The 16,094-nt window shown below is 34.4% G+C and overlaps 1 protein-coding gene and 1 non-coding gene across 6 annotated transcripts in view; one reads left to right on the top strand and one right to left on the bottom strand.

Moving 5' to 3' along the window:
• The window catches only part of ARAP2 (ArfGAP with RhoGAP domain, ankyrin repeat and PH domain 2), a 183,938-nt gene that overhangs the window by 67,849 nt on the left and 99,995 nt on the right, over positions 1 to 16,094 (top strand). For all 5 annotated transcript variants that reach the window (XM_032273755.1, XM_032273753.1, XM_032273757.1 and 2 more), the window contains exons 9-11: positions 1,075 to 1,253; positions 12,416 to 12,531; positions 14,380 to 14,579. In XM_032273755.1, coding sequence (XP_032129646.1) covers positions 1,075 to 1,253; positions 12,416 to 12,531; positions 14,380 to 14,579 — 495 coding nt within the window. The remainder of the gene's footprint in view (positions 1 to 1,074; positions 1,254 to 12,415; positions 12,532 to 14,379; positions 14,580 to 16,094) is intronic.
• Positions 10,620 to 10,723, bottom strand: LOC116548846. The gene has a single exon (XR_004267565.1). It is a non-coding gene; the product is annotated as a small nucleolar RNA U13 (small nucleolar RNA).

Genomic DNA, 16,094 nt, shown 5'->3' with positions numbered 1-16,094 from the left:
ACTTATCTCAAGTGACACATATATTATTTGATACCATTTATATGACATTTATACTACTGTGTTCCATTATGTGTTCAAATCTTGCTTGACTTATAGCTTTAATTGCTCATTGGGGACTAGGTCGAATTCCTATGCCTGTAACACAATGCATTGTTCATAATTGAAGGTCAGTTAGATTTTGTGGAAGGAGTAGGAGAACCAAATTTTAATTTGCCAGATGAAATGCTACTGTTAATTGCTGTGGTGAGAGTGGAATGAAAAGTGACATTGAAGCAGGTGTACTCCAGAGTAGAGTAGGTTCCAAGTCATTGTTGAAAGTCAGATTTCCAGTGTCTTTGAGTAACTGACTTGCCACATAAAATCTGTTCATTGTGGGGTAGCAATATCACTTTCTTCTGTTAAAAGAGAAAATCTATTCTTATGAATCTAAAAAAGGGCTTCTCAGATATTAACAGGGTTACAGAGTATCTGTAGTTCTTTTTATTATTATTATTTTTTTATTGCATTTTAGGTTTGGGGGTACATGTGAAGAACATGCAAGATTGTTGCATAGGTACACACATGGCAGTGTGATTTGCTGCCTCCCTCCCCTTCACCTATATCTGGCATTTCTCCCCATGCTATCTCTCCCCAACTCCCCACCCCCCGCTGTCCCTCCCCTATTTCCCCCCAACAGACCCCTGTGTGTAGTGCTCCCTTCCCTGTGTCCATGTGTTCTTATTGTTCAACACCCGCCTACGAGTGAGAAAATGTGGTGTTTGATTTTCTGCTCTTGTAGTTCTTTTTAAAATACGGCCTATGATTCCTCAGGTCTGGAGCAGGGCCTGAGATTTTACACTTCTAATAAACTCAGAGGAAGCCAATGAAACTGATTTCAGGACAACTGCATAGTGTCACTCCTTTTTCCTCAAAGAATTGGGTCATTGGCCCTGTGTACAGTAGCATTTAGGTAGTAGTTGTGGGAAAGAATCTGTCATTTGTGTGTTGCAAAGAGCGTAGATTTCTTGTTGATGTTTCTGTATCTATGTAACTTATATATGGATTTGTGTATTTTCTCCTGTCTTTATTTTTCAGAGGAGAGAAATGACTGGATCAGCATACTATTAAATGCATTGAAATCACAATCCCTTACCTCGCAGTCTCAAGCAGTTGTTATACCTGAGAAATGTGGATACCTTGAATTGAGAGGGTATAAGGCCAAAATTTTTACTGTGTTAAGTGGAAACAGTGTGTGGCTTTGCAAAAACGAGCAGGTAAGCTCTGTTATAGCCATTGCAAATTGTTGCTATTTTATTATAATAACAACTATGTTTTGTTTGGAATAATTATTAGTGATTTAACTTACCGAGTCTTGTTTTCACGTTGAGGACTTTACTTGTAGAGCCTTGTTTTTTGCATTGAAAATAATTTTTGAAAAGTATTTAGTTGAATCATTATACAACTACATGAGACAACAATTAAGGACCAGTGAACAATACAGCTGCTGATGAAATAGGCCCAGTTCTGCACCTGCTGTTTTGCTTTTATTTTTGTGATAGAAAATTATAGAGCAAGCACAAGTAACATATTTGCTTGAGTTTACAGATATTATTTGTCTGTTTTATTTTGGGCATATGTATGTGAGGTATATGTATGTATATACATGCCTATATAGGTACAAATCCAAGTGTACATATATACACACATCTACCTATACACACATATCACTCTACATAAATAAAATTGATTTGAATCATTGGTTTACTAAATTTGATTAATATCAAAGGACTCAATAGAGAATTTAAATGATTTGAGGAGTCCGATGGTGAACTAAAATTTTAACAAATCCTGTTAGCTTCATTTGATTCTGTAGACTTTGGTTTTTCTAACATTTCTGGTTTTTAATATTTATAAAAAAATTCTGTACCCCCTTTTTTGGAAGAACTCCTTTTAAAAATTTTCAGCCTAGAATATATTAGATGCTTAATAATTGTGGAATTGAACTGTACACTTTCATTTTATAACACATTATTATGGGATATGGTAAGGTAAAATATAAATGCTGACTTTTTTATAACAAAAATAGGAATGTCAACTCAAAACAAATAGTAGTTTCAGAACAATTAACTATAGGCATCCTCTGAACTTTAACGTGAACTTATACATTACACATTTTGAGGATAAGATTTCTTAGCCAATTAACTGTTAAAGGCATCATCAAGCACTCTTGGGCTATTAATAATGTGGGTAGTTAGCATATTCCTCAAGAAGAATACTGATTTACAACTTAATAATGTTTACAAGTTGAATATGAACATTTCAGTCTTCAAAATATGATGATTACAACTTTTCTTATTAAAATAGAGGTCAAAAATGCATAGGATGAATGTATCAGCATGGAATTTACTCTGCCAAATTAATTGAGGTATTCAGTTTGTACTTGCATAGACCTGATGGCAAGACTTGATAGACTTGCATAGACTTCAAATGATTAGTTTCGTTGCTCAGATTAAACTGTCTGAGTTTCTGTTATTCTCTAGGAATAACAAAGACATTTTTAAAAGTTTTATTAGCACTTTCTGACTAGTGAAAATGTACATGAAATTATTGCTTTAGTATTAGTAATTGAGTGTGAAAAGCATAATTACCATTTGCTCAGTACCAGGTGCAATGGTAATTAATTTGTAAACTTTTCCTTTTAATCTTCCGCACAAATATAGGAGGAAGACGTTTTTGTCTACGTTTTGTAGATGAGGAAAAGAGATAATAGGTCTAAGAATTAGTTTATGATGCAAAGTTTAATTTAAAACTAGAACTGTATAACTCTAAGTCTAGTTTCTTAACCACTCTACACACTGTATTTTTAAAGTCTAGGCTGAAAAGAAATGTTCTGACTTGTGAACTCTTCGAAATATCCTAAGGTTTCTTTCGTTGAATGATTTAGTTGTCTAGGAGTTTCAGGGTATTCATTCAATAAACATTGTATACCATGTCAGACACACTGAAAATGATGAGTTTACTGAGAAGGACACAAGTCTTGTCTTCCAGAGGAAAAGTCAATCAAGACCAGAATATATGATGGATGGTGAGGTCAGTGCAATAACAGATTGTACAGGAGTTACAGAGAGGTGCAAAAAAAGGGCATCTGATGAAGTCAGTGAATTAGAAACACTTCCATGTATATGAGTAATGAGCATATTCTCCTTAAAAATTAAAACATTAAGGCTGAACCCCTCTCCATCTTTTGATAAGTAAACATATTTTTGTGCATGTATATAAGTTCTTTTTCTATGAATTAACATGCCTATATATGTACCTTTAAAATGTATACTATTGTCTGTGTATATGTGTATGTGTGTGTGTGTGTGTGTGTGTGTGTGTGTGTGTGTGTGTGTGTGTTTAAATTGCATTATGTCATATGGATTAAGGTCTTAAGGGATTTGGTCTTTAGTCCGTCTTAAAGAACTAGTTGGTTCAACAATAAGCTGATAAGAAAGACCATCCATATTCAGGCCCTGGCATACCATTCTATTTTCATCTATTTCCACATTCTGGTATATGTCTTTTTCTCCAGAGGAAAGTTGCCCATTGGTTTTCTCCCATGATGGAGCACATATGAAAAACCTGGTGACATGCTGAGTATAGGGTCTTCCTCCTCAATGCAGAGGGCTTTGGGCCAGTGGGTGCATCAACTTGTGTTTTGGGGAAAGCACTAAACAACAGTAAGATGGTTTGATGCAACTTTGAAAAGTTTTATACAAACATACATACACACACACAATAATTGTGTGTATTTTTTTAAAGGTGATAAAAAATCAAAAATGTCAGCGATATTAGATTTGAACCTCTGTATCTTAATTTGTGCTGGATTTAATTTAGTGACTTGCAATAAGACTTAATTATTTCTATTTTAAAATGGGATTTATTGCCCACATAACTTAATAGCATGAATAGAATAAAAAATAATGAAATTGACCTATACCACCCTAACATAGGAACTATTTTTATTTTTCTTGCCTCTAATTTATATATAGTTTTACTAATTTAATTTAGTCAGCTACTCCAGAGAGAGTAAACAGTGGATGGAGGTAGAAGGGTAGTTATTACAGCAAATGTTGAAGAGTTATTAAAGAGGAATCTCATTTATTGCAAAGAAGACTGGACTGGGAGGTTGCAGTTATGTGTTTTTATTCTTGTTCTACTATTAATTCGCTCAGGTAATTAAGTTAGTCTCTTCAGGTTTAAATGACATCATGTGAAGAAAGGAGATAGATTACTATCTCTAAGGCCATTACTTAAGTTGCGTGTTAAAATTTCAGATTTCTGAGCTTGTTTCAGATTTGTTAATTCAGAATTTTTGGCAATGGGTTGTAGACTCTGAATTCACAAAAACACCCCAGGTGATTCTGTGACAGATGAACCAAAAACCACACGTGGTAAAACACTGCTCCAAGTTGTTTTCTTCCTCAAAAATGATAAACATCTACATAAAGGAGCAAGATATTTCTGGAGTTGGAAAATATGTAAAAATAACCTTCGATATTAATTATATCAATGCTGCTTAAGTTCATCTCTCAACTTGGGGTTCCTATACTTATTTTTGTTATTTAATTTGAAACTACATCTTTTTTCTGATGTGAAACATTTACGGGCAAACATACATGTAAGTGGAAAGTCAAGGTAATAATTATTTTTGGTAATACATTAAGATTTGAAGAACTATTACTAGAAAATTGTGTATAATTGTTAACTAATCTATAGCTTTTGAAATTTTTTGTTGCTGAAAGTCTCGATATTTTTATGTAAGATTTAAAATTTTAAATTCTGCCTTCACTAGTTTTTCCTCTTAAAATAGACTTTTATTACCAGAGTATACCTTACTGAAGGAATCTTTAAAAAGTTCATTTGCAAACTCAGTATAAAGGCAAAGTATGTAATATCCAGTAGAGATGTTTTTTTCTTGTTATTTCCCATTGGTTCCTTGAACTGTGTCTGTTTGTAGCTAAAAATTTACTGTAATTTTGCAGGTTATTGTTTATTTTTTCTAGAGTTCTTTTCCTACTTTCAATAGATGTCCTTCAGATTCCATGTCAAAAATCCCTATGCATATATTTTTCGTAATTGTTTTCCTTTTTTTTTCTTGACTCTCTCTTCTACCAAATTAGGAAATTATATTTTATGAATTAAAATAGCTGTTAAAACACTATTATAATGAATGCCTTTACTCTTTTTCAAATACCATCTTCTTTTTTAAGAACAGACACCAAGGGATCACCAGTCTACATGTTCTCATTCACAGTCACAGGTCTCAACTCCATGAGTAGTAGCCTTCAACATGGAATTCTCATAGATTTGTTTTTCCCAATTTCTTAGTTCAGAGATTGATGATTATCATCTCTTTCTGAACCTTTTATTTGTTAGCAGATTGTGGGAACTAAAACTTGAAGTAACTTTTGACTGTATTAGGAAAGAACTTAGGGAATGGCAGGTTTTTTTAATTTTTATTTTTCCAGATAAGCTTTAAGAGGTGGATAAAAACTATGAAAATATATGTAAAAACGTTTGTTAGAGTGGAGAATGACATAGTAGAAACTGACACCCAGATTCTTTACCTAATTGCCATGCTGCAAAACAGTGGGGTGCTAATATCACATAAATTACATGTCATCCCTTGAATTGTGAGCACCATTTTACAACTGCATCCTGCTTTAATTTTTGCACATTTTCTCCCATTCCTTATCTTGGCTTATGTTTTAGGTGCCTGTGATGTGTTATAATATGACAGTTTTTTCATATTATTACTTGAGGATTGTATAAAATGTGCTGTGTAATTGGGTTTGTGTAGGTTACACTCTAGTGACCATGTTTCTGGATTCATTCATTCAGGTGACACATGTAGGGGGCATCTTCTCATTTTTGGGCACTGCTCTAGATACCCACAATGTCTCTGCTTTCTGGGACCTTACTGATGGGGTAACATATAGTGTAAGATAAATAAATGAGGTTTCTGGTAACCTTCTATATATAGCCTTGCCTTCCTTTCTGATGCTTGTTATGATTATTATTATTGGAAAGCATTCCTATGACCCCTTTCTCAAGAGTGGTTTACATTTAAAATGCTATGTGACAGATATCCACTTACATTATAACCTTAAAAGTGTTAGGTTTATCATTTTTATATTCCCAAATTGACAGCGTGAATATTTACTTTATTCACTCCTGTGTCCTCAGGCAATAAGCTAGTACTCAGTAAACATAGGTAGGGTGAACTTGTTGAATTAATGATTGTTTATAGCTGTTTCTTTTGACAGGAGAGTTTATCTTTTTTTCCTCCAATTCTCTTTTAAAATTATTTTTTCTCAAATTGTCTCTTCATCTGCTTTGTCCATTTACTTATTGAAATTTTATTGGGTTTCTTGCTAATGACTTTCTGCTCATTATATTTAAAAAAGTGAATCTTCATATTTTCTACATTTTTTCTCAACTATTTGTTGCTTTTCATTTTTCAGTTACTTTTTGTTTTGCAGAAATTTTGTTTGTGGAAGTAAACTGTTTTTTAATCAGCTCAAAGCTGATAGAGTTTCTGTATTCTGGAACAAAAATTATTTTGTGAATTATTTATCTTGAAATGATATGGTATTGTGTGTGAGTCAGAATTTTTAAAAGTTTAATAAGGTAATCAAATATGGACACATATTTAAATAGGTGAATTGTTATATAAGTGGTATTGCTAGTTGAAAGGAATTTCTGCAAGTGGAGATGAGGAAGATTTAAGAAAATTGCTGTTGGTTTCCATTTGTTCTATTGTCCTGACAGTCAGTCTCCCATCTTGATATTTTTAATATCATGTTAATATTAATGAATTCATCACAGCCAGATATCTTGCTTGGTGAGTTTGGGTATCCATTTGATGATAATTGTGGCATTGAGGTTTAACTACATCAACTCACTTAATTAAATGTTCTTGAATCAGGGTATAACAAGAGACTCATCGCTCCTCATTCCCCCCAGCATAATGTTCCCTGGTGTTCTGGCATGGGAGTGCAACTCTAACAGAATTTAAATAGACCTCGTAGGGCGATGGGTTGTGTAGCACAGAAAGGAGCAGCAGGATGGAGGTGGTGACCTCAAATTCTCTGGGTTCTGTATCTGGCCAAACTCTGCATCTGGTGTTTCCCAGGAAATCTGGTGCCAATGTCATACAATGCCACATCTGTTTTCAACAAATGTTTAAGCACTGAGTTCTTAAATTCCTGGCTTGGAAACCTGGCATCCAGTAATTCCAAAAATAGGTTTGAGATTTCAGCAGATTTGGGGTTAACAAACCCTTCCTTATTTTTTTCCATTTAGGAGTCAGACTCGTATTTTGCTCTTTCACTGTGTAGTTTTAAAATGTAGTTTTCACCAGGTTCTGTTGCTGCACATTCATATGAATAACCCATTTCAGTATCTTGGTAAATATTTATCATTAATTTTATCTGAATGTTTCATATGGAATCATTGGTATGAATACTTTCTGTAATTATTAAAAAATGGAAATATTTAAATTCTGCTTTTAGAACCCTCAAATGAAAGAATTATGTGGATGTATCAGGCCCTTAATTTATATTGCTTTATTTAATCTTTATAATAATACCATATAAGACAGACCTGCCTATTTTCATGAATAAGGAAACTGAGGTCTACATAAACTAACTAGCCAATGATGAAACAGCCAGTAAGTGGCTCAGCTTCGACTCTCTCCCGGATCTGACCTGCAGTGCCCACATGGTCATTGTACCACCCTTGCAGTGGCCAGATCTGCTAAGCCAAGCATAGGCACTATTATTTTAGTATTAGTGGTTCTTATTTAGTATTAGTATTTAGGATCATTTAGTATTATAGGATTTAGTATTTTGTATATAAATACACACACACACACACACACACACACAATACACTGTTATTTAGTATTTAGGATTCATGATTTTTGACATCCTACATTCTATCACAGAAAATTAAATTTAAAATATTGCTTACTTTAGAATCTATTTTCAGCTTTTAACTTTCTATAATACTGTAACTCTACCCACTGAATTTTTCTGCTACTGCTTTTTTCAATCCAGTGTATAGCATTTTAAAGGTTGATAGTTTGGCTTGTCCCTGGCTCATGCCTATTTTTCGTAATAAGAATACAGCTCACAATGAGATTATAGTTAATGGGTAATTGATTTTTAATTTAGTTGAACATTTAACATTCACATTGCATTCTATTTTAAAACATTTATGCCTGCTAGTTATTTTTGGACAGGACATGTATTTTTTTTTTTTTGTAATTAAGTTTTAAATAGATACTGTGTTCAGTTGGCTTCAAATTAAAAAGGTATGAAATAAAAATAATAGTAAGAGTTAGCTAGTGCTGTGTAGTGCTTACTGTGTGCCAGGCATTCTTATAAGCATTTTTATTCCATCAATTGCATCACAAAAGTGATGCTGTAGGTACTACTATTATTCCTACTTTGCAAATAGGTGAACAAGTGAGAGAGGGATACCTGAATATGAAACTGGTCTGGGTTTGTCCTTTGGCCAGTCAAGCATCATAACCTTTGGAAAGCCTGTTAGGAACACAACTCTCTCTTTTGGGTTCGATTCAGTACCCCTAACACCAGGCATTTTTTTTCCATTATATACTGCTGCATTTTTCTGTTATCTCATTTTTAGACCAAAAGCTTCCCAAAGACAGATACCCAGTGTTATGCTTTTCTGTAGCCCAAGGACTTAGCACAATTTCTGGCACAAGTAGGTACTTACTAAACACTGCTTTGCTTTGCTAGGGCTAATTTTCCCATTAAAAATGGCTGTATTTTCTCTGCTTACTTCACAGAACTATTTAGAAAATCAAACGAGGGTTCATAGCTGTTTGTAAACCTCATAGCATTGACACAAATAGATACTAAACCACTTACAGAGTACACTGTATGTACTTAATGAAGACAGATGCTTTTAGCACCTATGGACATTAACACGGGAGTTGGCACCCAGGACAAATAGGATCTCAACAATCCAATGTGTCGCCCTGTTCTGGCCTGCTTATTTGAAATTGATAGTCTTAATTATTTCACGTGCTTTTTATATACGCTGATTGCATGCATTCTACAGAAGCAGATAAAATTGAGTCTTTTTGGTTTTTGTTTGTAGAGACAGGATCTGATTATGTTGCTCAGGCTGGTCTTGAACTCCTGGCCTCAAGCAATCCTCCCACCTTGGCCTCCCAAAGTGTTGGATTACAGGTGTGAGCCACAGTGCCCGGTTAAAGAGAGAAATATTTATGCCTTGATAGTTAAATATTACATACTTACACCATCTAAATGATGCAACTGGTTCTGCTATCTAAATCAGTGATTCTTGGCATTGGCCACACATGAAAGCCATGAGGTTTTACGTTTGTTTTTGGAAATTAAAAATTCTTAGGTTCTGCCCCCAGATTCATGGACTCAGCATTACTGGGTGGGAGGGAGAGATCACCACAAATAATTTTTATGAGTATCTAGGCATGAGAAATATTCTAAATATGTTCTAAGTACTGTCTAAATACTGTGAAAATAATGGCTTAATGTCCACAACTTTTTAATAGAAAATGCAGTTGTTTCATGTATGATAGCTCTCAAGAACACCGACATTTATTTTGTCACTTTGACGTGTATTTTACAGTTAATTTATGCTGGTCAGTTCTGTAGATACTCAAATTACTTAAAACCATATGGCCATGGCAAGTGGCTGATAAGTGGGTTACAATTTTTCAGACTGAAAAAAATCATCTTTGCCTTGCTTGGGAGAAATTTGGGGTGTTAACCAGTGCTCACTAATTTTAACAGAAATTACAATTTTACATGTAGACATTTTATGACTTACTGTGGAGATGAACAGCCATCTATTCATGCAGGAACCTTGATGAGGCTCATCAGTTTCCATAAAAGGTTGTCATTCTTACCATCTGCTAGTATGATGGTCAGAGTATTATGTGTGCCCTTAGTAATAAACAGGACTTGCAGGCCAGGTCCCCATCAGAGAATATAACCTGGAGTGATCTGATATCTAGCTTTTATCCAATGCCTCATTATGGAGAATTGTTTGAAGGACGTGCAGTCCAATTATATATTCTAGAGTTTGTTTTTTCTAGAGTTTATTTCTGTATCAAGGTAAGCCATCAAAAAGCTGTTTTAAAAATATCTTATCTTGCTATTCCTACCTTATTTCCTCACTCGTGAAAGAGAACTTGAGTTCCCAATCACATGCATTGGGAGTTTTTCCATCAGGTATGTGATCTAGCAGGAGCATAGCTATGGATAATTGTGGAATTTAAAACATTAATAACCAAGTATAACTCTGTGCCAATAGGCTGAAACTTAATAAAGTGTGGTAGATTGGAAAAGCTTGATTTTCTTCCTTCGGTAGAGATCATGTTAAGTACTATTTTTCATTAAGTGGGCTTACTATACAACGTGGAACTATGGCACTCCCTTACAGCACTCAGCATTTCTCTGCATCTTTTCTATCACAGATTCTCAGTTTCTAGCTAGTTTCTCCTAGTAAACTGAGCTATTAGTTCTTTCTTCTTTTTTTTTTTTCTTTTCCTTCTTTTTTTCCTTTTTTTTTTCCCAGCTCACATTGGTAATGTGCCGATGTTGTGACAAGGTTCAAGGGTGGCACATCTCACACAAGCGTGTGAACACCCAATTATCATGCTTGTGAACTACAAAAGGATCTTCTTTCATCAGAAAAAAAAATTCAATTGATGATTTTTTTTTCTAAATGAATCATTTCCTTATTCTAACTAAAAATCTAAAAATCTTATATATTAAAAAAGTAATAGAGGCTTTTCCACAATTTGGCTCTGGAAACTCTGGCTACTCTTACAAATTGGGGGACATTTATTATAAAATTTTTTTCCCACTTATTTATCAGTTGGAACACATAGTACTAAGTGACAAAAACCTGAAGAACAGCTTAACTAGATGGAGATTTGTTTTTAACAGATCCTTTGGTGTAGGCAGGAAGATTTGGTACTACCAGAGAGCAGGGTTTTCCCTATTTTTGTTCTCATTTTGGTATCATTAGAACCTAAGAATTTGTCCTCAGACTTCCCTTTTCTAGGATTGTAAAGTTCTAAAATGGCTTCTGTGCTTCCAGCAGCTACTGCCCCAGAAGATGGAAAGGCAAGGGGTGAAAGGCTTTCTTCTTCTAAGGCTTTCCGGCCGCTCCCCCTCCAACCTCCCAGGAGTTGTTTATATTTTATTAATGGAAACTACAACACATGGCCACTTCTAAGTATAGGGGAGAGGAGAATATACTACTTTTACTTTTGGCCTAGATAGCAGGAGAGACAAAGAAGAGGCATATGAATGGCTTCTTTCACAGTCTCCACCAAGTGTCCTTACTGAAAATGGGCCAGTGTTTTGTTTTGCTTTGTTTTTTATATTTTGACCTTTACTATTGCTTCTTTTCTTTAGTCATAATTTAGTAATTCAGAGCACATTTAACCTGAATCTATTCGCATAGGTCATTCATTTTTTGATGTACATATTCTCTTTTGTAAAGTGTAGAGATTATTTGATAAGTCAGATTCTGAAATCCATGTGGGTAGATGATACATTGCAAACCTTAATGCTTTTAGAATGCAGTCTGTTGTAGCCTTTTAAACAATTTTGAATTTTCATGAGACAAGCTGAACATAGTAACTATAGATTTTGAGCAAATGGCATTTTCTATACCAAAGTAGCATTAGAGGAGTTTTTAGGAATCTGATTGAAGGGTGATGAAAGCAATAAAATATTGGAAATGAGGTAAAATTGTATACCTCATAAAACAATTCTTTTGCTTGAGAGTAGATGAGGAGAAAAATAATGTTACACAGCAGAAATAATCTAAGATGGTAAAATAAGTAAAGAGCAATCAAACAGATTGGGCTCCAGAACATTTCTACCATGTACAACTGGCTGCACTTTTCATGCAACCTTATTTCTTTGTGCCTCAGTTTCCCCATCTTTTTACATGAATAGTAATGATGCCCACCTCCTAGTGTCATTTGGTTCTTCCACCTAGGAAACTGCTTGACACATAAGAGGTAGTTAATATTTAGCTTCCTTTAATGAATGGATAAAGGTGATGAATGTCTTGCCCGCTTTCAAAAGCAAAGCATGTATAGTTTAGTGTCTGTGGCCTTGTCATTGTATCTTTCATGTGGAAGAAACCCATATGCTATCAACAATCTGACTGTCAAGCTTAAGATGGCCCGATGCTGTTATGCATTGAGAGTGGCTACCTAAAATAAGACAGATTTTGTAGTAAAATCTGGTAGAATTTATTGGAATTTAGAAAATATCATTATACTTTCAAAATCTTGTTTGTTGTTGTTGTTTCTTTATAGTTTTTTTTTTTGTGTTTTTCTCCAAACTAGGATTTTAAGAGTGGACTTGGCATTACCGTAATTCCTATGAATGTAGCAAATGTAAAGCAAGTGGACCGATCTGCGAAACAATCTTTTGAAATAATCACTCCCTATAGGAGTTTCAGGTAAGCTATTTTTAAACATTTTGTGTTCATACTACTATAGGAAAGCTTGGGTGATCCACCTTTATGTTGTTGGTGGTGATTTTATCTCTCGTAGGCCACTTAAAATTAATCTTCCTACTTTTCCATATCGTCTAATTTATTAGCCACTATGTAAAAACATCTTGTAAAAGTGACCTGAATAAACACAAAACATGCAAAAATATTTATTTCATGAAATTTGAGTAATTTTTTAATACTTATTTTTGTTACTAGGCGTAGCGTATGTTAATTTTTTGAAAACAAATATGATAAATTCCTTCTCAGGAGGAATAAAAGAAAAACATATAACGTTATCTTTAAGTTGTATTGTTATCTTCATTTAGCCTGATCAAATACAATCCCTCATTTAAAATCAATTCCTAATAACATTTGCTTCATATTATTTTCTCCAGGGATTCCAGCTTAAAAATGATACTGAATTTAATGAATCTCATAGCACCTATTGATCAAAATATTTTAGCATTTTTATATATCTTGTATTATGTTATTCTGTTAGTTGCATCATTATGGCAATGAAACAGATAATTTAAAGTACTTACTGTGGTTTAATAAACTAAAATGACTCCGTAGCTTTAGTATACAGAATAGGCATAAGTCAACATCTTTTGAATTCATCTATATTAATTTGTTTGTTATAAATAATCAACACACCACAGGGTAGTGTAGAAAACAGAGGCAATTGCTCTAGGCCTTTAAAGGACTGGCAATTAGGAATTTCAAAGTTACTGTCAAGTGTGGTTACTCATTTTGCCTGTTAAAATATATCTGTTGGCTCAAATTTTGAGAAAGAAATGATTACATAAAGTAACAAGCTTTATTTTTACATTTGCAGATTCTAGCCAAAACTAAAAATGTAGATATTAATATATTGGCTGCGATGAATTTCTAGTAGAACCAGAAACCACTAAGAATGTTATCAATATTAGAGTGATGGAATCCCAAAGAGCTTCAAAAAGTATAATTCATGTAGGCCATTTATTTTTATAGATTATTTACAATATGTTAGCTGTGATTTTCATTATATTTCAAAGCATTTTCTTCTTTACAACAGAAAATTTTAATATGAATCACTTTTCTGGGTCATTCACCAAGTATGTAGCACTGTAGCACGTTCCTTGGCACATTGTAGGGGCTCAGTAAATATTTCTTGAAGGAATGAGCTGCTGTTTAATGTTTTTATTCATTCACTCGAGCACCCAGTAAACATTAAGATTCAGAATAAATCAGAACATGGCTAAAAATGTGTTAGAAAACTGTTAAGAATAGTAACCACTTAAAACTTTTTTTGATTTCCCAGTTACTTAGAACCATCTGGACATTCTTCTAATTAAAAAAAAAAAAAGAATCTATTCTTAAATCTGAAAAAAAAGTCACAATTTCTGGTGGGTGTTTTTGATAATGTGGCTTCAGACTATCATGGCATATTTGCTTGGCAAAATATTCCAGTAGCCCTGAAACTGTGCCAGTAATCTCTTATTGATGATTATATAACCATTGCTTGGGGAAACATGGCCTCTTGTTTAGGCTTGTGACCTAACAAGGCAAATTTTATGTTTTCCGTAGAAAAGGTGTGTGTTAATTTTGGTTCAGGATACATAAACAAAGATATAAACAATGTGGAAAATTAAAAGGAAAAAATATGATTTGTTAAGTTAAATGATTTTTAACAGAAAAGACAACCGAGAACTGCCTAGCAGGCATATTTTTCAGCTGTTTGATTTGTGAGTGAAATGAATATGCAAACTGAACATACTGCTTAATTGGCCTTTACAAGGGAGTTCGATAACACAGGAATGTTCATTGTTTCAGCTTTACAGCTGAGACTGAAAAAGAGAAACAAGACTGGATTGAAGCTGTGCAGCAATCAATAGCAGAAACTCTCTCTGATTATGAAGTAGCTGAGAAGATTTGGTTCAATGAATCCAACAGGAGCTGTGCGGATTGTAAGGCCCCAGATCCTGACTGGGCATCCATCAATCTCTGTGTTGTCATCTGTAAGAAGTGTGCAGGTAATTAGTAATAAATTATGCTCATCACTGCTTTGTGGCAGATTGGCACTGAATGCTTTTCATTGTTGTATATTATATATCTCAGTTAATGGTTGTGAAAAGTAAAACCAGAGAAAGCTTGCTACATTTAAATCAAATTGAGAAATGTCTTATGAGCCTAAACTTCTCTTGTGTATGACTCAGACATAAAAATTGATTTTTAAGCATGTAATCATATGTTGTGCCTAGTGGTCCATGTATATATTTTTAAAAGGCAATGTTGAAATTTCTAGATTTTAGGTGAGTATGATTTCGCATGCATCCAGAACAAGCTTTCATCTTTAACTTGAAGATTTGTCCACCTTTCCCCAGTCATTTTTTGTAAGACATGTTTCATCCTAATGTTGTTTTGAGCACTAACCTTCATATAGCAGATCTGGCATCGCTTATAATAAGAATTTTATATAGAAGCATTTCACAAGAGTATTGATATTTATGAAAATACATTGGTATTATGACTGGGTTTTTTCTTGTGACCTCACACCTAACTACCTGACATCGTATTTGAGAGCCGAGAGAGTTTACCAAGTGAGTGGAAGGAAGTGGACACCAACTTAGGTGTGTATTTATGGAAGTTTTGGAGAAAATTAACCACAGCCTAAACCTCAGTTCTCCCGGACTACCTCTCTCCCACCACCTTCTTCCCCACTGCGTGTGCGCACGCGCGCACACACACACACACACACACACGCACACACACACACACTCACACACACACACAGACAATTCAACTCAAATACTACTCGAATACTAGCTACTGTGCTGGTCTAGGGAGTTAAAAAGAGGTACAAAACATGACATTTCCTCCACAATAATGAGACAATGCAAGACTGGAGTTGAATACAGGCTTCAATGAGAACGCTGGAGAGGAGCATCAGACTCAGCTAGGGCGCAGACAGTGAATAGTGCAGCCACAGGAGTTGCTTCAATTCCTGCATGTTTTCCTAGAGCTCTCTGCTACTGCATTTCTCAGCAAACGAAGGTAGATTTTCTCACCAGCTAATTAATAATATCAATCACAACAAAAAACGCCAATGAATCACCTTCTACTTTGTATTTTATCCCATCATTTTCTTTTCTCCAGTTTTCCGGGAAGAGATGGCCTTTGTGCTGTTCACAACTGTTTTCTCCACCTTTGCTTGCTTTCTTTCCTTCCTCCTTAGCATACCACTTCATCACTTACTCACTTTCTTATGTAAGCATTCAGCCATGGTTTCTTTTGTTTCATTGTATAAACTTGCGCAAGTTTGTCTCATTAACACCATCAGGATTTCTGAAAGCCATCTATTTCCTCCTCTGTGTCATTCTCTGTCCCCTTTTTCTTTCATAGACAAGATGTTATGAAGAGTCATAGTCTGCATCGGCTTTCTTCATTCCTCTAACTTCCTAAGTTTTCTTTTGCATTCTGTAATCAGCTACCTTTTCTCTCAACTGTGACAAAAATCTTTTCACCACGTTTACCTGTGTATTTTACGT

The sequence above is a fragment of the Sapajus apella genome, unplaced genomic scaffold (assembly GCF_009761245.1).
Source record: "Sapajus apella isolate SASKATOON/1434 unplaced genomic scaffold, GSC_monkey_1.0 scaffold5, whole genome shotgun sequence".
In the NCBI taxonomy this organism is placed as follows: domain Eukaryota; kingdom Metazoa; phylum Chordata; class Mammalia; order Primates; family Cebidae; genus Sapajus; species Sapajus apella.
The sequence above is the reverse complement of the archived record's forward strand: the minus strand, read 5'-3'. Positions and strand labels throughout refer to the sequence as shown.